The sequence below is a fragment of the Emys orbicularis genome, chromosome 3, assembly GCF_028017835.1.
Source record: "Emys orbicularis isolate rEmyOrb1 chromosome 3, rEmyOrb1.hap1, whole genome shotgun sequence".
Taxonomy (NCBI): Eukaryota; Metazoa; Chordata; order Testudines; family Emydidae; genus Emys; species Emys orbicularis.
Window position 1 is genome coordinate 28940767 of NC_088685.1, and position 19601 is coordinate 28960367.

Genomic DNA, 19601 nt, shown 5'->3' on the forward strand with positions numbered 1-19601 from the left:
AGTGTCTTTCTATATATTATAAATGTTTTCAGAAGCACCCAGTGTCTTAGGCTGATTTAAAGAAAAATAAATAACTGAAAAAAAGAAAAGGTTTTACTTTTGTTAGTTCTGTAGGGTCAGTAATAGCTATATGTATTTCACTGGCCAAATGGCCAGCTAAATTCCAATTACAAAATCGTTATTGTTGATTTTCACACTGAGTTAGCAGTGTCAACAGTTACTTTGTAAAAGTTCTGTTTGACTTGCATACTTACAGATTTTGTATGGAAGTAATGGTGAATAAAGATGTAACAGTTGGATATTATTTTGACTTTTTGCTCACCAGTCCCGTGTTTTAAAGCCTTCCTCTCCTCCCATAATTCACCCTGTTTTGTTCATGCATTTTAATGCCCACATAGGACATTAATTAATTAATTGCAACAAGCTTTTTAACCATGTGACTCTATGCAATAGGTGGCTTGCATAGTGACTTATCTTATGCATATAATCGAGAATGTACCCCAAGTGCGTAATGTAAGGAATGATGATCTAGTGGTTGAAGCATAGGACTGGGACTAAATTAAGTTAAATTTCTGGCTGTGCCAAAGACTTCCCGTGCAACCATATCTGTGACTCAGTTCCCCAATTGTAAAGTAAGGATACTACTTCCTTTGTCAGCTTGATCTATTTAAATTGTAAGTTCTTCACGGCAGGCATTGGCCGTTATTGTGTTTACATGGTATTTAGCAGGATGGAGTCTTTAAGTATTATCATAATACAAATAATTGTTTCCACTATAGCTCTTAGAACCCTGCAATACCTAAGCACAGTGTTCCACTTCTTGAGTGGAAGCTTTAGCTTCTGAATTCTTCCTTTGCTTTTTCTAGGGCTAAAGAAAAATATTTTGTGTTATTTTAGCTTAGTATTTTAAAATATAGCCCATATAACATCCACACTGTTTTGAAAGCCAAGCAGCTGAGAATAAATATGAATGTAATGCATTTTAGCAGGGTTCAGGGTGACTTACAATGTATTGTAGCAATACTGCTCAAATTCTTGCTCAGCAATTCTGTTCTTAATGCCATATTAATTCAAATTTACGTTGCAGCCAAGGATATGCGAATATTTTGAGATGTTTACATTTACAATCTGGTAAAAGTAATAAAATGGAACTTACAAACATGTAAATCAGTAAGTTGTTGGTTGAAACTCCAAGACAGTAAGAGCAGAAGCATTTGTGTTTTATGTATCAGGCATTGATTTTAAGCAAAAATATATCTTTTTGTAACATCCAGGCAATTATAATAAAGGAAAACATTTGTCTGAGTTCTGAATCTTCTTCCCCTGCCAACGCTCACCAATGTTTGTCTCAGAACATTAGTAGTATCCAAACAATGTCCACTAAAACCAAGAGTTTTCCTTTTCTTAGAAGAATAAAAATGTATTGAGCTGAACACATTTCAATACAAAAAAGCTCTACTTTACTTTGCTGCTCACCAACTCTGTTGATAAGTGTAGTGCAAAGTAGACTGCATTTTTTTTTTTGGCCTGTCTGACTGAATCATCTCCTTTTCACTGTAACTTTTCAATCATTCTATTTTATGGCAAAAGATATCTCCAGGTTACCAGCTTCAAGTTCTTCAATTATATGACTTAGGCAATACAGCATTTACAACTCTAGCAGATGTTTCCATATTTTAGGAACGATGAAACTTTATATAATGGATTTCTGTGCCTCAAGGGCACATTTTAAAATAAGCACCATACAGTGTTGGCTAAAATTAAAAAAAAAAAAAAAGAAAGAAAGATGTAACAAACTAGAGGGAGTGACGCAGTACAATACCATGCCACAATCTTTGTCACCTCTGCCTTTGCCATCTTTGCCTCAGTCAAAAACTATTTGCTCATGATTTTTTTAAAAGTTTATAATCGTATAATTTATATAGCATAGTATTTCCTTTAAAAGCTACAGTGTCAACAGCTTTTTACAGATTCCATCTATAAGGAACTGTTCACATATTGACTCATCTTCAGGAGTGTCATAATATGATGAACACACATAAAGCAATAGCAACACTATGAGAAAAAGGAAAAAGATCAAACTTTTGAGTCATTGAAATTGGATAACAGATATCTTGGAGGATTTCAGTGCTTTGAAGTCTTATGGCTTCTAACACCTTTAATCTATAGGTGACAGAGAAAAATGTACACTTTTTTTTTTAAAAAAAGTGTGCTTTACATGAAGTGCTGAGCATTTAATGCATAAAGATCTTCTTTTTATCCCTGTCCTGCAGCAAAGAACATGCACTCAGAGTATCCAGTAAGCGGTAGAATTTCAGATAAATCTGTGCTCAGATACCATAAAGCTGAGCGGGTTAGAAAAGCCCGAGACACATGCTAAATTGCTTTTATTATTTATAACATTACAAAAAAAAATCTGAAACTCCTATATTTCATGTTTTTGCACATGAAGCCAATATTTGTTGTTGCTGAAAATTTGAAGTAAACGCCCCTGAAAACTCATGTGATGCAATTGAGCATTAGTAGTAAAATTGGAGAACTGCAGTAGGTTGTTTGATAAAACATTGGACTCCAATGGTAGCTTTTTTATATTCAGGTAATTATTTCAGTTTTCAATAGATATGCAAGAAGCCAGCAAGGTCAAGATTATTTCTGTATATGAGTAGATGATTGAACGTGCTGTGTCAAATCCAATGAATCTGTTACTGATAAGCAGACTGTAAGTATTAAAGAAATATAGCTGTTGTGATGGCTAAAGTCACCTAATTCAATGAGGTGCTGTGTGGTTATGCTCCACGACAACAGACATGAAATATCAGAGATAAAAGGAAAATTAAATTCTGGCTTCTGAAATGGTGTAGCGGTTGCAGAATACAACTGAAATAATCGGTACACTTATGAATTCCCAAAACATGTTTGGGTAACTGGATTGATTAATGCTGGGAAAAAGTGGGTCAATTTATTCGCCAAAGTGAACTTTTTGGGATAGGGCCAGTATTATATTTGGGATAGGGCCAGGACATCATAAGCAGTCATGGCCACCGACTCATGAAACCTTGAGAATAGATAAAAGTGAAAGCAGTCAGAAGGAGAAGAAAATATTCTTCATTGTGCTGTTTCCTCAAGCCACCTTGATTCAAGCACCTGGTATGTAGTGTTTATTGCAAGTTGATCAACCATTGCACACACTTTTGTATATGTCTAGGTGTGTTCTTGTCTAGATGGGATGATCAAGTTATTTTTTGAAGATCACCAGTAATTTTCAAACACTTACACATGCTTTTAATTTTAAGTATGGGTGTAGTCCCTTGAAAGCAATGGAATTTACTCACATACTTACCATTTAGCAACTGGGTAAATGTTCTGCAAAATAAAGTGTAAAATACTTTCACATTAGAGTAGAGCTGGGGGGGAATCAGTTTTCTGATCTGGCAAAACTTTTTGAGACTGCAAAATGTTCCTGTTACGTATCAGGATGAACCCCTACCTTTTTGAAGGGTTTTTCCAGGGGTGAGAGGGGAGGGAAAAAATAGACAAATAGCTGGACGGTCAGGGTACTCACTTGGGATGCGGGAGACCAGGTTCAAATCCCTTCTCTGCCATTCTCCCATTCATAGAATCATAGAAGATTAGGGTTAGAAGGGACTTCAGGAGGTCATCTAGTCCAACCCCAACTAAATCATCCCAGCCAGGGCTTTGTCAAGCTGGGCCTTAAAAACCTCTAAGGAAGGAGATTCCACCACATCCCTAGGTAACCCATTCCAGTGCCTCACCACCCTCCTAGTGAAATAGTTTATTCCTATTGATCTTCCCATAAACTTTCATGAGTACCACTTTTTAATTCCTTTCACAAGCCATCTTGCACCCATTGTGTTTAATATTTGTATAGGTAGGAGTAAAACTTGAACACAAAATTGTTTTTTTGTTGCTTAAAAAAATGATCATATTAATGAGGAATTTGGGCAAACCGAGCTGGATCTCTCATGTTTATCAAAAACTAAAATCTCACTTCTGAGGATAATAAAGCATCTGCCATGAAACAAATGTTCATGGAAATGTTTGTCTGTTACTACATCTACAGCTTAAGTTTGTCTTGATAATGCTGCATTATTTTGTGGCGCTGAGAGAAGGACACTTATCTCTATGGTAGACTGCACTCAGAAATGCTGTGGGTACACTATCATTTGATACCTTGGCACACTACCTTTTTCTTATCGTGTAATATTAGATGTCACTGTGAATAGATTGTGGTTTGGTTTAGTTTGGCGGTGGTTGTGGTTTCAGAAGCCTCTTGAGCAAGGAGTTTTAAAGAGTGTGGCAGAAAAACTTGTCACTGTGTAACTGAGAAGGGATCTCAAGGTTTTACCTTCAACTTATTTGTCTTTATGTATCCTTTTTTGTGTGTATTAGTATTTATGTGTAGTAACTTCTTCCCTTAGTAGGTATGTTTTACCATTTATTTTTGTGCTGTGTAGTGTCAGGAAAACATTTTAAAAAATCAGTCTTTCCACACCTGTCTTTTTTTACAACGCCCACTTCTTTTGTAGGCTTTTTCTTTTTTCTGCTGCTAGGAAAGATTTATCTTCTTACAATACAGTGGGCTATATTATCTGCAGATTTTTCATGACTTGATGCCACAAAAGTTATACACACATTAAACTGTCAGGTGCTCCACAGAATGTGAAAATTTACACTCTGAATAGTCTCACTAAAATCAGTGGGACTTCTCATAGTGTGTAATGTGAAGCATGTACCTAAATCTTTGCAGGATTGAGGCTTAATGCATTTTTAATATTGCAGTCATCCAGGAATACTTTTAAGAAATGTGCATAACATGGCATATATATGTGGCCATCCTGGGTGGATTATGGCATAAGCACTATAGGCCCTAAACCTCTAGAGTCATGTGATTACATGAGAACATCAGCTTTTATTTTTTTTAAGTGAGTTTTTAGCCCTTACTGTTACACAGAAAAGCTTAAAAACATGAACCGAGCATAATCAATGCAATGTGATGTCTAGTGGCATGTCTAGGTTCTGCCATTGAATATTGTGTACAGGAGAAAAGTTCATGTCAAGATCTCATCCCACCTTTGAAGACCTTACTTCAAATAAAAAAAGCAAGGAAGGTGAAAGTAGCCATAGTGGTGATTACAGCCATTGTAATGCAATTTTGCTTTTTCATTATACTTAGGATTGAGCTTTATTTCAAACTACCATCCTGTAACAATGCACTAGCAATAGGAGATGATTGGAAGAGGAAGAAGCATATGATAGATTGAAGAAGACAAAATTGTGTGTGGGGGGGTTCTCTGATGTGGAAAAAATATTTTTTTATTCAGTGAGTCTAGACAAAACTAGTAATTCAACAGAGGCAAGCATGCCTTTCATCTGCCTCTTACCTTCACACTACACCACCTTTCTTTCACCATTCCTCTACCACGCTGTTCATTGCTTTTACCGTTAATCACTCTCTTCTGGCTCCTCAGACATCTACAAATATATCCTTTCATTTCCTCTTAGAGCTGTGTGAATAACTGATTTTGTTGTTGTTTACTGACAGTTTTAAAAAAATCATCTCGGGTCAAACCAAAACTACAATTTTTTTGGTGCATCGAACAAATCTTAAAAAATTCATTTCATTCTAACTGTTCAACCCAGAATGAAATGTTTTGTTTTGATTTTGGCCACTGTTAACCTTTTGTTTTAGTAAAAATAAAGGAAATAAAGGGCTAGAGTCACAAAATAATGGAGTTTGTACTACTCTGCTCTGCTTGCTGATACCCAATAGCCCAGTACTTAGGGTGCTTAGCTGGGATGTTGGAGACTCTGTTTCAAATCCCCACTCTGGATTAGAGAACCCCCAGGTGAATACCCTAATCCTGAGGTTATTGGTTTTTTTGGGCGGTGAAGCTCTCTGTTTCTCCAGTTGAAGCTATTCCACTTTATGTTAAATACTTGACTAGTTATTGGGCCAAAGGGAGAGAATGTGTGACTCTATAGACTAGTGGTTAGGGCATGCAGCAGGAGTCAGGGTCAAATCCCTGCTCCAGACGGGGAATTTGAACCTGGGTCTCCCACATCCGGTTTGGGTGCCCTAAACACTGGGCTATTCAATGTAAGTGAGGGGCACCACCGCTTCACTGGCACCCAAATCCCCTTGCAAATCTGGCCAAAAAAGTTGAAAACTTTTGTGTTGACATTATCAAAATGAACCATTTTGATGTTTCCTAAATATTTTTCTATTTATCATTTCAACCAAAACAATTTGCCGAAATCGACATAAATTTGCAAAATGTCAAAATGTTTCTCAACCAAAATCTACTTTTTCAGGCAACAAAAAAAAGTTTGGATGAAAAATTTCCCCATCTCTCTTTCTTTTCTTGAAAACCCACTTGTTTCTCTAATAAATGGTGGTGACATTCATATTATGGTACCATATAAGTAGTGAACTTGAAATCTTAGACTAACATTTCTAGGCAGATAGTAGGCATGTTTATATTATTTAATGTGGCCGATTACCTGTACTAAATATTTTAAATATCCAGTATTTTAAAATAATACTTCTTCAGATATTATTTTTATTTATGAGACATTTTCAGATGCACCCTGGGGCTGGAAGCAAACTGTCAACATTGAATATATTAAAGCCACAAATTTGTGAAGGCATTTCAACAAATTAATAGGCAATCTGTATTTTCCAACCTCATTTGAAAATATTGCCCTTGTTTGAGTCACTCAAACTATGGGAACATGAGTTTTAGTCTTTTAAAGTTGCTATAGAACTGAGGAAATCTTTTTGGTCCAATTGATGTTTTAGAACCACTTTTGCACTGAAAAAATATAACTTTTAATGTTGTGTATCGTAACTGAGCTGAGGGTAATATTTGATGATTTAGAACTTTTCCAGGTTTTTAGGAAAATATTTTTCAATACAAAAATGTTCTAATGTTAGAGAGGAAGAATTTGTATTTATATATTAAAGCTATCTCAGTGCTAGGGAACAAATTATTTTTTAAACTGGCAAAAATTTAACAGGTTGACAGTAATTAGATACATCATTTGAGAAGTCCTGTTTGTGTGATAGCCAAACTTTTAAAAAGAATCTTCTTCTCATTTAATAGCAGCCTCCATTTAATAGCCAGACCTTTTTACCTTGCACTTTTACCATGAGAGCTGCAGAAAGTAATTATATTTAATAGAACCTGTCCTCAATTGAAAGCCTCAGGGGAAACTAAGTAAATTCTAGAAGAAGCCTTGTTTTCTGAGTAAAGATGCATGGTGTACAGAGATGGAGAGGATTTTTTTTTTTAATTTATAGTACATATGGAGAGAAATATGTGCTAGTCGACAGCTGTTCTGTGTGGCAAACGTGAGTTAAAAATCAGCATCCAAATTTCCTTCTCCAGCGAATGAAGATTAGATGCCAATTTAGATAGAACAATGGTAGTTTTTACTCTGTGTGTTTTGTGTATGGGGGAGAGGGTCATTTTTTAAATAAAGTAATTTTACACAGTAATATATGTTGGGAAAATATCAGAGGAACTTTTTTTTTAAAGGGCTAGGGAATTTTTAACTGATGATGTGAAAAGTTGGAGGTGGAGGGATCACTTGAACTAATCCATTGATCTACTTGTATGGGTTTCATGTTAATTTAGGAACCTCATTCTAAGTAATTTCCCATCATCTATGTGCTTCCTAGTTTCAAATGCATATAACTGAAGATTAAGAGAAAATTGCTTGGGCTGTGTTTCTGCCTTGTTTTACAGTAGTGATGTCCTTTACGGATCGAACACATCATATTTATTGTTACATAGGTATGGCGGAGTTAGCTGATTTAGATCCTGTTCTTATATGGCTTTATTTTTCTTGCAGGTAGAGATCACTGATATTGAAAATGAAGAAAAAAGATATTCTCTCTTCCTGGAACTCCTGCACTCTAGTAACAGTCAGTCTGAGTTTCAGCACTTGGTTTTACTCCTGCAAGCTTGGCCACCTATGAAAAATGCAAGCATGTAAGTATTCCTTCAAAGAGAAACCTGGCAGAACAGCATGCTCTCTCCTACTTTGATTTTGAAATTACTGAACCTTTCATGCAGCCTCGGTCAGTGAATTCAAACAAACTGTTACATAAAGAAGTATAACCATCTTAAATATGCCCTTTTGGAAGGCACACAGAAGACAATTGCATATGTAGGACAAGAAGTTTCTTCTGAAAAGCATCTTCGAGGAGGCACACATTTAATTTTGCTGATCTCCATGTTTCTTATTAAACTTCAAACTGCCTAGTCCAAATAAAGACTTTATAAACACTTGCTTGATTTGCAAATCAAAGCCTAGCTATCAGCACCCAGTGGAAAACCTGCAGAGAGGAGGGGAGGGAGTGTGTGATTGAAGATTTTCACTCCAGTTCTGGCTCCCTCAAAACTCTTTCTGAAGCTGCTCTTTTGGGCAACGACTGCAGAGACACATTCCAGGGAAGGGCCAAGAGTGGAGGGAACATTCCAGACTTTTGTAGGTGACCAGGCAATGGTACGTTTCTCTTCTACACCTGCTACCAAGTTGCCCCATCCCAGAGTAAACTACAGGGAAAGGAGGAATGTATTTTAGGGCCACTGATGTGCAGAAAATAAACACACGATTATTTTTGCAGCATTGTGCACATTCTGAAGCCATTTATATGGCAGGCCATAATTTGCCAATATTTTTGTATCAGTCTTTTGTCTTCCTGTCTACCTGTAGTGCTTCTATACATTCCATTTGTTCAATACTTTGATCATGGCTTCTAAGATTTAAAGAGTCTCTTTGTCTCTACATTATGCTGTCAGCAGTCATCCATCCTTCTATTCATCCTTCCAGGAGAGCAATAAAATTAACTTTTTATGGGCTAGCCAGCACAGAGTACCATCTTTCATCTGTCAGCAGTTAAGTGAGAAAGGCTGGTTACTTAACTTTGAGTTCCAGGTGCCATTGATCACATTCTGTTTGAATATAGAGAAGACTTCCAAAAAGGCTTGTTTGAAAAATTAAGGTATATTTTTATTTTCCCGAAAACTAATACTTTTGTGTGCATTTAAGGTACTGGTATGTTAGGGACCAATCTGCAGTGATTATTCAGCTTGAAGCCTTTATCGGTGTGTTTGGGATTTGTGGACTAAGAACTGAACTCATTCTTTACTGCCTTTTCATGAACAAAGAAAGCATTTCTCAGGCATTAAAACATTATAGGGTGTTCGCTGTCTGACTTGTCCTATATTCACATTGTCATTTCCCTACATATTTTCGTTTTACAAACCTTTAATGCAGTCGAAATGGATCAAAATACAATGTAGAAAACACCACAACTTTGGAACAAAGATTAAAGTTATGGACTTTCACAACATGATTTTTTTTCCCCCAAGGAGTAGAATTCTACTAAATTTTATGTTTATAGCCTTTGTGAACAATAAACCTGCCAACTAAATAGTGATTTTATTGTCATCATTTTCATATAATTTTATAACGTTGACAATCTAATTGAAATTTCAGTCCATTATAGTGAAACAGATGTTATTGTTACTATTAGCTATTCTTTCTTTATGAAGGAGGATTAGACTTAGACCTTGGGACTCTTCTCAAGCTCTTCTTTCACCAGCAAAAGGGTGTGTGTATTTATATCTCCTAAAATGACATCTCCAAATAATTGTTCATTGTTATAAGGCTTTTCAAAAACAAATCACTTTGGAGGTCAGTGGTTTGCAGAAAAGCCCTGCTGAAATACACACATTCCCCAAGCCAATTTTCGGAAAGGACTCCCTATGCACCTCTTTGGTCTTCTGATCTCAGGATCAGTGGCAACACAGCTAGCTCAGCAGCCATATTGAGACTGGTTCCAGGCCAGCACCTGGTCTCTGCATGACTCTTCCACAAGGAAACAGCATTATTGAATCTTTCATCTTTATTCATAATTTAGACCTTGCTATAGAGGGAAGTGACCCTCCCCTGATTTGACAGAGATGCTAAAGATGACTACAGGGACGGAGAAATATTCCACATTGCCATCCAGTGCTTTTTCCTGTTATTTTGCTTCACAATGCACAGCAGAGGCGAAAAGTGTCAGGACCCTTAGTTCATTCATAGTGTGTGTTCTATTCATTTTATCCTCTATTCTTGACGAGCAACTTCCCAATCTTATTTCCCACCTGTTAATAACGTGATTCAGTACAGCAGCAAAATTTGCTCCATGTTTGTTATACTCATTCCTCTCTTTAATAATGCAGATTGGCCCAGAAAAAGAGAGGAGGAAAAACAAAATGCAGGTTAAATTGTATTCTCTTCCCAACTAGTGATCAACCAAACCCCAGTGGTTTGGAGGTTTGTCTTAGTCCCAGTTAGGGCCGGAGAATAGAGACCTGCATGAATTATGCAGATATTTTAAGTCTAAATAAGTTAGGACTTGAAAACAACTGATAACTGGTATTTTGACAAAGAAATCAGCAGCATTGTGAAAGAATGGGGAAGGGGGCAGACTAAATTAACTATCAGCCTCACATTTAATTTGAATGAATGGAAATGTCAGAATGATTGAAGTTTATGTATTCATGCTAGGAATGAGCCTGCCCAGGGTTTGTAATAGAAAATTGGAAACTTTTTCCAAAGGCCTACTTCAGCTCCCATTGAGGTCTTTTTTTGAATACCAGTTGATTCAGAGTCCTATAGCCTGATTTTCAGAGGTGCCAAACTCCTGCAGTTCCCATTGACTTCAAAGAGAGTTTGAGTTTACTTTATATATTATTAGGGATGGAATGTAACAGGAGAGAGCAAAAGCAGAAATTGCAATTGCACTGGCGACAGAAATCAATGGTCCGTGAATACCACACTATGAACAGAAATATACAGCTGTATGCAGTTTTCCAACAGTCACCTACAAGCATAGAAAGAGCTGCCAACAAGCACTGTGCAATCTTCTAAGATAGATAGTTACAAACCTTTCCAAAATTTCTGCAGGCTAGTTACCAGGAGACTTGTGACGTATGAGTGATCGTTAGCCAGCTGACCAGTAAATTAAAACCCCTCCTGTGCATCACAGATTTTCTGTTATGAACTTCATGGTTTATCCTATGATTAGATTTTTTAAATGATTCCCCAGATATGGTCAAATATAAGTCCGAAATAACTATTTCTTTTATGAAACAAGTTCTTTTAAAGAAAAATAACAAAAATTGCTAGACTTGTTACCCTAAAGAGTTTTCGTCTCCTAAAAATCAAAAACAAATCATAATTATTATATCTCTACACTTAGTCCATTAAACATGTGAAAAGAACTTACTCTCTTTATTTTTTTTCACAGGATGAATATGTTTGATACTTAAGGATGAACTCACTAGTCCTGGTTTTTGTCATTTTACACTCAGCAAATTGTCATTTTCTCATTAAATTTTATTTAAAATTAGATTTAAATAATACAGAGTATTTTTTTAAAAATCACAGTTCTTAACTATTAACATTAATAACTCTCCTGAATTAAAGCGCCTCCCATTAAGAATATAAGAACGACCATACTGGGTCAGACCAAAGTTCCATCTAGCCCAGGATCCTCTTTTCCGTCAGTGGCTAAAGCCAGGTGCCCCAGAGGGAATGAACAGAACAGGAATCATCAACTGATCCATCCCGTCACCCAATCCCAGCTTCTGGCAAACACATCATCCCTGCCCATCCTGGCTAATAGCCATTGATGGACATATCCTCCATGAATTTATCTAGTTCTTTTTTGAACCCTGTTATAGTCTTGGCATTCACAACATCCTCTGGCAAGGAGTTCCACAGGTTGACTGTGTATTGTCTGAAAAAATACTTCCTTTTGTTTTTGTTTTTAAACCTGCTGCCTATTAATTTCATTTGCTGGCCCCGAGTTCTTGTGTTATGAGGAGTAAATAATACTTCCTTATTTACTTTCTCCACAACAGTCATGATTTTGTAGACCTCTATCATATCGCTCCTTAGTCATCTCTTTTCCAAGCTGAAAAGTCCCCGCCTTATTAGACTGTCCTAATACGGTAGCCGTTCCATACCCCTAATCATTTTTGTTGCCCTTCTTTAAACCTTTTCCAAGTCTAATATATCTTGAATACTGCATGCAGATGTGGGCGAACCATGGATTTATAGAGGCAATACGATATTTTCTGTCTTATTATCTATCCCTTTCTTAATGATTCCCAACATTCTGTTTGATTTTTTGATTGCCGCTGCACATTGAATGAATGTTTTCAGAGAACTATCCACAATGACTCCAAGATCTCTTTCTTGAGTGGTAACAGCTAATTTAGACCCCATTGTTTTATATGTATAGTTGGGATTATGTTTTCCAATGTGCATTGCTTTGCATTTATCAACATTGAATTGCATCTGCCATTTTGTTGCCCATTCACCCATTTTGAGAGATCCTTTTGTAGTTCTTCGCAGTCTGCCTGGGACTTACCTATCTTGAGTAGTTTTGTTTCATCTGCAAATTTTGCCACCTCACTGTTTACCCCTTTTTCCAGATCATTTATGAATATCTTGAATAGGACTGGGCCCCGTACAGACCCCTGGGGGACACCACTATTTACTTCTTTCCATTCTGAAAACTAACCATTTATTCCTACCCTTTGTTTCCTATCTTTTAACCAATTACCAATCCATAAGAGAACCTTCCCTCTTATCCCATGACTGCTTACTTTGCGTAAGAGCCTTTGGTGAGGGACCTTGTCAAAGGCTTTCTGAAAATCTAAACACACTATACCCACTGGATCCCCCTTGTCCACATGCTTGTTAACCCCCTGAAATAATTCTAGTAGATTGGTGAAGCATGATTTCCCTTTACTAAAACCATGTTGACTATTCCCCAACAAATTATGTTCATCTATGTGTCTGACAATTTTGTTCTTAGTTCTATAGTTTCAACCAGTTTTCCCGGTACTTGAAGTCAGTCTTACCAGCCTATCAATTTGTTCCCAAACCTCCTCTAATGGCACCTCAATCTGGGACAGTTCCTCAGATTTGTCAACTAAAAAAGAATATGGCTCAGGTTTGGGAATCTCCCTCACATCCTCAGCCATGAAGACCGATGCAAAGAATTCATTTAGTTTCTCTGCAATGGCTTTATCGTCCTTGAGTGCTCCTTTAGCATCTTGATCGTCCAGTGGCCCCACTGGTTTTTAAGCAGGCTTCCTGCTTCTGATGTACTTAAAAAATGTTTTGCTATTACTTTTAGAGTCTTTGGCTAGCTGTTCTTCAAATTCTGTTTTGGCTTTCCTAATTATATTTTTACACTTCATTTGTTAGAGTTTATGCTCCTTTCTATTTTCCTCATTAGGATTTAACTTCCACTTTTTAAAGGATGCCTTTTTGCCTCTCACTGCTTCTTTTACTTTGTTGTGTAGCCATGGTGGATCTTTTTTGGTTCTCTTACTATGTTTTTTAATTTGGGGTATACATTTAAGTTGAGCCTCTATTATGGTGTCTTTAAAAAATTTCCATGTGGCTTGCAAGGATTTTGCTTTTGGTGCTGTACCTTTTAATTTCTGCTTAACTAACCTGCTCATTTTTGTGTAGTTCCCCTTTCTGAAATTAAATGCTACAGTGTTGGGACACTGTGGTGTTTTCTCCACCACAGGGATGTTAGATTTAATTATGTTATGGTCACTATTACCCAGCAGTCCAGCTATATCCATCTCTTGGACCTGATCCTGTGCTTCACTTAGGACTAAATCAAGAATTGCCTCTCCTCTGGTGGGTTCCAGGACTAGCTGCTCCAAGAAGCAGTCATTTAAGGTGTCAAGAAACTTTATCTCTGCATCCCTTCCTGAGGTGATATGTACCCAGTCAATATGGGGATAGTTGAAATCCCCCATTATTATTGAGTTTTTTATTTTAATAGACTTTCTAATCTCCCTGGGCATTTCACAGTCTCTCCCCAAATATCCAAACCAGTATTGACTTTCAGTTGAAAGCTGTAATGCGAGGCAGGATTCTCTTCAGAAAGTATTAATGATAAAGACTCTGAGGGTTTTTTTACTCCTTTTTATGGCAATCTGTTGCAGAGCCTTAAATTTCAAAGGAGTACATGAATTATTATTTTACTTTGTAAATCCTCTGAAATTCTTCATGTGGCAAATGAGCCAGCTGGCAAGTAGAGTTCTTCTCGAGTGCTTGCTCATGTCAATTCCATTTCAGGTGTGTGCATGCCCATGTGCACGGCTGAGAGAGATTTTTTCCCCTAGTGGTATCTGTAGAGCCAGCTCTGGTGCCCCCTAGAGCCCTGCACTCATTCACCAGGATATGAGACTCCACTGGCCCTGCGCCCTCTCCAAAGTGCTCTCCGTGGTTTCCCTTTCATAGTTTTTGTATATAGTTGTATATACTTATCTTAAGTAGAGTTAATTAGATGAGTACTTAAGTTAGTATAGTCAGTGGTCCCCTTAGGGACTTCGTCCCTAGGATAGGGCATGCTCCGGTCCCCGGGATTCAAACTGTGTGCCGTTTGTCACAAACCCATGCCGGCCAGTGACCCCCACACAAGCTGTCTGAAGTGTCTGGAGGAATCGTGTGTTAAAGAAAAATGCAAAATTTGTAAGGGCTTTACAGCACACACTCAAAAAGACAGAGACATTTATCTCAAAGCCCTTCTGATGGAGGCGGCACTTAGACCAGACTCAGAACCTTCCCACTCCAACTCGCGCAGAGTACCTCAGCCTCGGCACGGCGCGCCCCACCGGCACTCTGTTCGCCTCGGTACCACTCACCATCGCCAGTGCCGTGGAAGCAACACACGAAACAGTGCGCAAAACATGGGTACTCTCGGCCTCAAAGAAGGATGGGAGAGGGCAGCAGGCAAAGGGCCCAGGTCAGGTCATCTGCCTTCATCAGGATTGCAAGGTGCAGCCTCTCCACCCAGGGCTCCGAGCCCAGTATGGGAACTGCCTCCGACTCCAGGGAGCAGCAGGGGTCCCATAAACCTTATGGTGCCCTCAGTCTTTTCAAGCGGCTAGGGACCTGATGGCCCTAGTGGTGCCGCCTACACCACGGGACCTCCCTCCATCGATGGAGCCAGTGAAGGCCCCCCCTACCCTCCTATAGGCCCCCCTTAGTGGTTGCTTGGTCATCACCATTTGCTGAAGAAGTCCTGACATCGATCCACAACTCCATGATCCCGGTCTCCGGCACCATGTCCGTGGTCTCCTACCCCGCGTCCCACATTCCCGGTACCCGGCTCCATGACCTGGATCACCCACCTCACAGTGTCGGTCCTGGTCTCCCCAGTACCAGCCGCCTTCCTCACCACCACCACGCTGCTGGTCACCGATGCGCCAGCCTATTCCTGGTCTCTGATGTCTCTGTCTCTGTCTCCACGTCTCTCACCTCCAACTAGACACTCTGATGTGGCACCAAACTCCAGATCCCCGCCACTGGTCACCTTCCCCTCGGCACCACTCAGCCCCGCACCATAGCCATCAGTGAGAGGCATTGTCAGTGCCAGTGTTGTACCCGAGAGAGGAGTCGTCCTTGGAGTTGGAAGGGGATGTCAGTTCCCAATCCCAAAGGCACTGGTCAGCCCAGGTGTTGGACTGTGGTACTGACCCTGCAGCAGGTGTCTGGCCGCAAGAGATTTGGCAACTACATTGGCCATACTGGAGCCCATGGGGGCTCCCTACAATGCCAGGACCATACTCCTAGCAGTCATCCACAGCCACATCGGTAAAGTGGACTGCGACGCCTCCTGCCTCGGCAGAGGAACTGGATTGAAGTTCCAATGCAGGTACCAGGGTAGTTGTATTCCCACCCACCCCCCAGGTCTCTTGTGTTGAATTCTGCCAATGAGCAAGATAGGCAGGGCCAGGCAAATGCCACACCTAAAAATAAGGACACAAGGAAACTCAACTTGTTTGGAAGAAAAATGTATTGCACGGCCAGTCTCCATGAGTGTTGCTGGGGGGAGATAATTATAATATCTGGGACCCCCTGCAACAGGAGTTCAGACAAGAGTTTCTGTCCATCTTTGAGGAGGGCAAGACAGTGGCTAGAGCCTCTCTCCAAACTGCATTGGATGTGACTAATTTGGTGGCCAAGTCTATGGCCTCTGTTGTATCCACGTTGCAGGGTTCATGGCTGCAATCTTTGGGGCTGTCTCAAGAGGTGCAGCAGTCCATTCAGGACCTCCCCTTTGAGGGCACTGCTCCATTTTCGGAGCAGACGGATGCCAGGCTGCACAGCCTGCAAGATTCTTGTGCCACGCTTTGCTCCTTGGGCCTGTACACGCCTGAGGCCTCGAGGAAACACTTCTGGCCGTCATCTCTGCCCAGATTCTCAGGTCCGCAATGGCAGAGCTCCTACAAGAAAAAAGACGGGCTTTAACCCCCAGCAATCCACTCTGTCCCCCTCAGCTGCCCAGTTGGGCCCTGCACGTCACTCAGATGGCCATCGGCAGGCATTTTGAGGGTGTGCCCGAGGACAGAGTTCCAGTCTTGCCCCAGAATCCATCCCCCCATTTTTTTTTTTGAACAATCTATTTCCCTTCCTTGCTGCATGGGCCAAGCTCACCTTGGACTCCTGGATGCTCAATACCATAGCACTTGGCTAGACCCTGCAGTTTTTATCCATCTCTCCCTACTATCCCCCTTCCCCGTCTCTCTTTAGGGACCCTTTTCACAAGCATCTTCTTGTCCAGGAGGCGGAATCCCTCCTATGTCTGGGGTCCATGGAGGAGATTCCTCAAGTTGTGAGGGGGAAAGGGTTTTACTTCTGGTAATCCCGAAGGCCAAGGGGGACCCCAGACACATGCTAGACCTATGTTGCCTCAACAAATATCTCAAGAAGTTGAAGTTCTGCATGGTCTCCCAGGCCTCAATCATCCCCTCTCTGGATCCAGGAGACTGGTATGCCACCCTTGACTTAAAGGACACCTAATTCCATATTTCTGTCTTAGAATCGTAGAAGATTAGAGTTGGAAGAGACCTCAGGAGATCATCTAGTCCAACCCCCTGCTCAAAGCAGGACCAACCCCAACTAAATCATCCCAACCAGGGCTTTGTCAAGCTGGGCCTTAAAAACCTCTAGGTAACCCATTCCAGTGCTTCACCACCCTCCTAGTGAAATAGTTTTTCCTAATATCCAACCTAGACCTCCCCCACTGCAACTTGAGACCGTTGTTCCTTGTTCTATCATCTGCCACCACTGAGAACAGCCTAGCTCCATCCTCTTTGGAACCCCGCTTCAAGTAGCTGAAGGATGCCATCAAATACCCCCTCACTCTTCTCTTCTGCAGACTAAATAAGCCCAGTTCCCTCAGCCTCTCCTCATAAGTCATATGTCCCAACCCCCTAATCATTTTCATTGTCCTCCGCTGGACTCTCTCCAATTTGTCCACATCCTTTCTGAAGCGGAGGGCCCAAAACTGGACACAATACTCCAGTTGTGGCCTCACCAGTGCCAAATCGAGGGGAATAATCACTTCCCTCGATCTGCTGGCAATGCTCCTACTAGTGCAGCTCAATATGCCATTAGCCTTCTTGGCAACAAGGTTATATTGTTGATTTATATCCATCTTCTCATCCACTGTAATCCCCAGGTCCTTTTCTGCAGAAATGCCACTTAGCCAGTCGATCCCCAGCCTGTAGCAGTGCATGGGATTCTTCCATCCTAAGTGCAGGACTCTGCACTTGTCCTTGTTGAACCTCATCAGATTTATTTTGGCCCAATCCTCCAATTTGTCTAGGTCACTCTGGACCATATCCCTACCCTCCAGCATATCTACCTCTCCCCCCAGCTTAGAGTCATCTGTGAACATGCTGAGAGTGCAATCCATCCCATCATCCAGATCATTAATGAAGATGTTGAACAAAACCGGCCCCAGAACTGATCCCTGGGGCACTCCGCTTGATACTGGCTGCCAAGTAGATATCGAGCCGTTGATCACTACCCTTTGAACCCGATGATGTAGCCAGCTTTCTATCCTCCTTATAGTCCCTTCATCCAATTAATACTTTTTAAACTTGCTGACAAGAATACTGTGGGAGTCCGTATCAAAAGCTTTGCTAAAGTCAAGGTTTATCACGTCGACCACTTTCCCCATTTCCACAGAGCCAGTTATTTCATCATAGCAGGCAATCCGGTAAGTCAGGCATGACTTGCCCTTGGTGAATCCATGTTGACTGTTCCTGATCACCTTCCTCTCCTCCAAGCGGATTCGTTGAGGATCTGCTCCATGATTTTTCTGGGGACTGAGGTGAGGCTGACCGGTCTGTAGTTCCCTGGATTCTCCTTCTTCCCTTTTTTAAAAATGAGCACTATATTTGCCTTTTTTCAATCGTCCGGGACCTCCCCCATCGCCACAAGTTTTCAGAGATAATGGTCTTCCATGGCCACAGGAGATTCCTCCATTTTGTTGTGGGGCAGTGCCACTACCAATTCACATCACTGTCCTTCATCCTATCATCTGCTTTGAGGGTCTTCATGAAGTGCATGGCGGTGGTGACCGCTTACCTGAGATGCAGATGTGTTCAAATCTATTTCTGCCTTGATGACTGGCTTGTCAGAGGCAGGTCACAGGCCCAGCAGCACAGCCTTTCTTTGGTGGAAGACACATCGGGATCTAGGCCTGCTTATCAATAAATGAAAATCAACTCTGACCACAGTTGAAAGAATAGAGTTTATAAGAGCAGTACTTGACTCCACCCACGCCAGAGCCTACCTGCCAGAGCCCCGATTTCCGGCTATGTTGGATCTCATCAAGCAAGTTAGAGCCCACCCACGCATGACTGCCCAGGTATGCCTCAAGCTGCTGGGTCACAAGGCAATGTGTACCTATGCAGTTTGACACACGCAGCTACAGCTCAGACCTCTACAGACATGGCTGGCATTGGTCTTCTCTCCCAGGAGACATGAGTTGGACTTAGTGGTCGCAGTTCCATCAAACATCCTGTGATCTCTGGCTTGGTGGAGAGAACCACAAGCTGTTTTGGAAGGGGTCCCATTTGTAGCTCCGCTCCCATGAGTAACATTGGTCTCTGACGCATTGGAGCCTTTCACCCTCCGGTCCACGGCAGATTAGTCTTTGCTCACGACATGACAATCAAGTTCCTGAAAGGTCTGGAGAGACTATACCCACAGGTTCATGATCCCATTCCTCATTGGGACCTAAACCTGGTGCTATCGAGGCTCACAAGTCCTCCTTTCAAGCTGCTGGCTTAGTGTTCTCTGCTGCTCCTCTTGTGGAAGGTTTCCTTCCCGGCTATCACTTTGACCCATAGGTCTCCAAGGTTAGAGCATTGACATCTGAACCCCCTTATATGGTGTTCTGCAAAGACAAAGTCCAGCTGCGCCCCACTCAGCCTTCTTACCTAAGGTGGTGTCACAGTTCCACAATAATAATGACATCTTCCTGCCAGTTTTCTTTCCGAAGCCTCACAAGATGAACAAGGAGTGTTGGTTACACTCTTTGGATGTTAGGCGGGCCTTAGCCTTCTACATCGAGAGAACCAGACTCTTCCATAAGTCAAAGCAGCTCTTTGTCACAGTGGCAGACAGGATGAAAGGTCTGCCTGTGTCCGCTCGGAGAATCTCCTCGTGGATAACTGCCTGTATCA

General features: G+C 40.8%; 1 protein-coding gene across 2 annotated transcripts in view; it reads left to right on the forward strand.

Moving 5' to 3' along the window:
• Positions 1-19601, forward strand: part of NBAS (NBAS subunit of NRZ tethering complex) — a 409271-nt gene that overhangs the window by 362968 nt on the left and 26702 nt on the right. For both annotated transcript variants that reach the window (XM_065400708.1, XM_065400709.1), the window contains one exon: positions 7876-8015. In XM_065400708.1, the coding sequence (XP_065256780.1) occupies positions 7876-8015 (140 nt within the window). The remainder of the gene's footprint in view (positions 1-7875; positions 8016-19601) is intronic.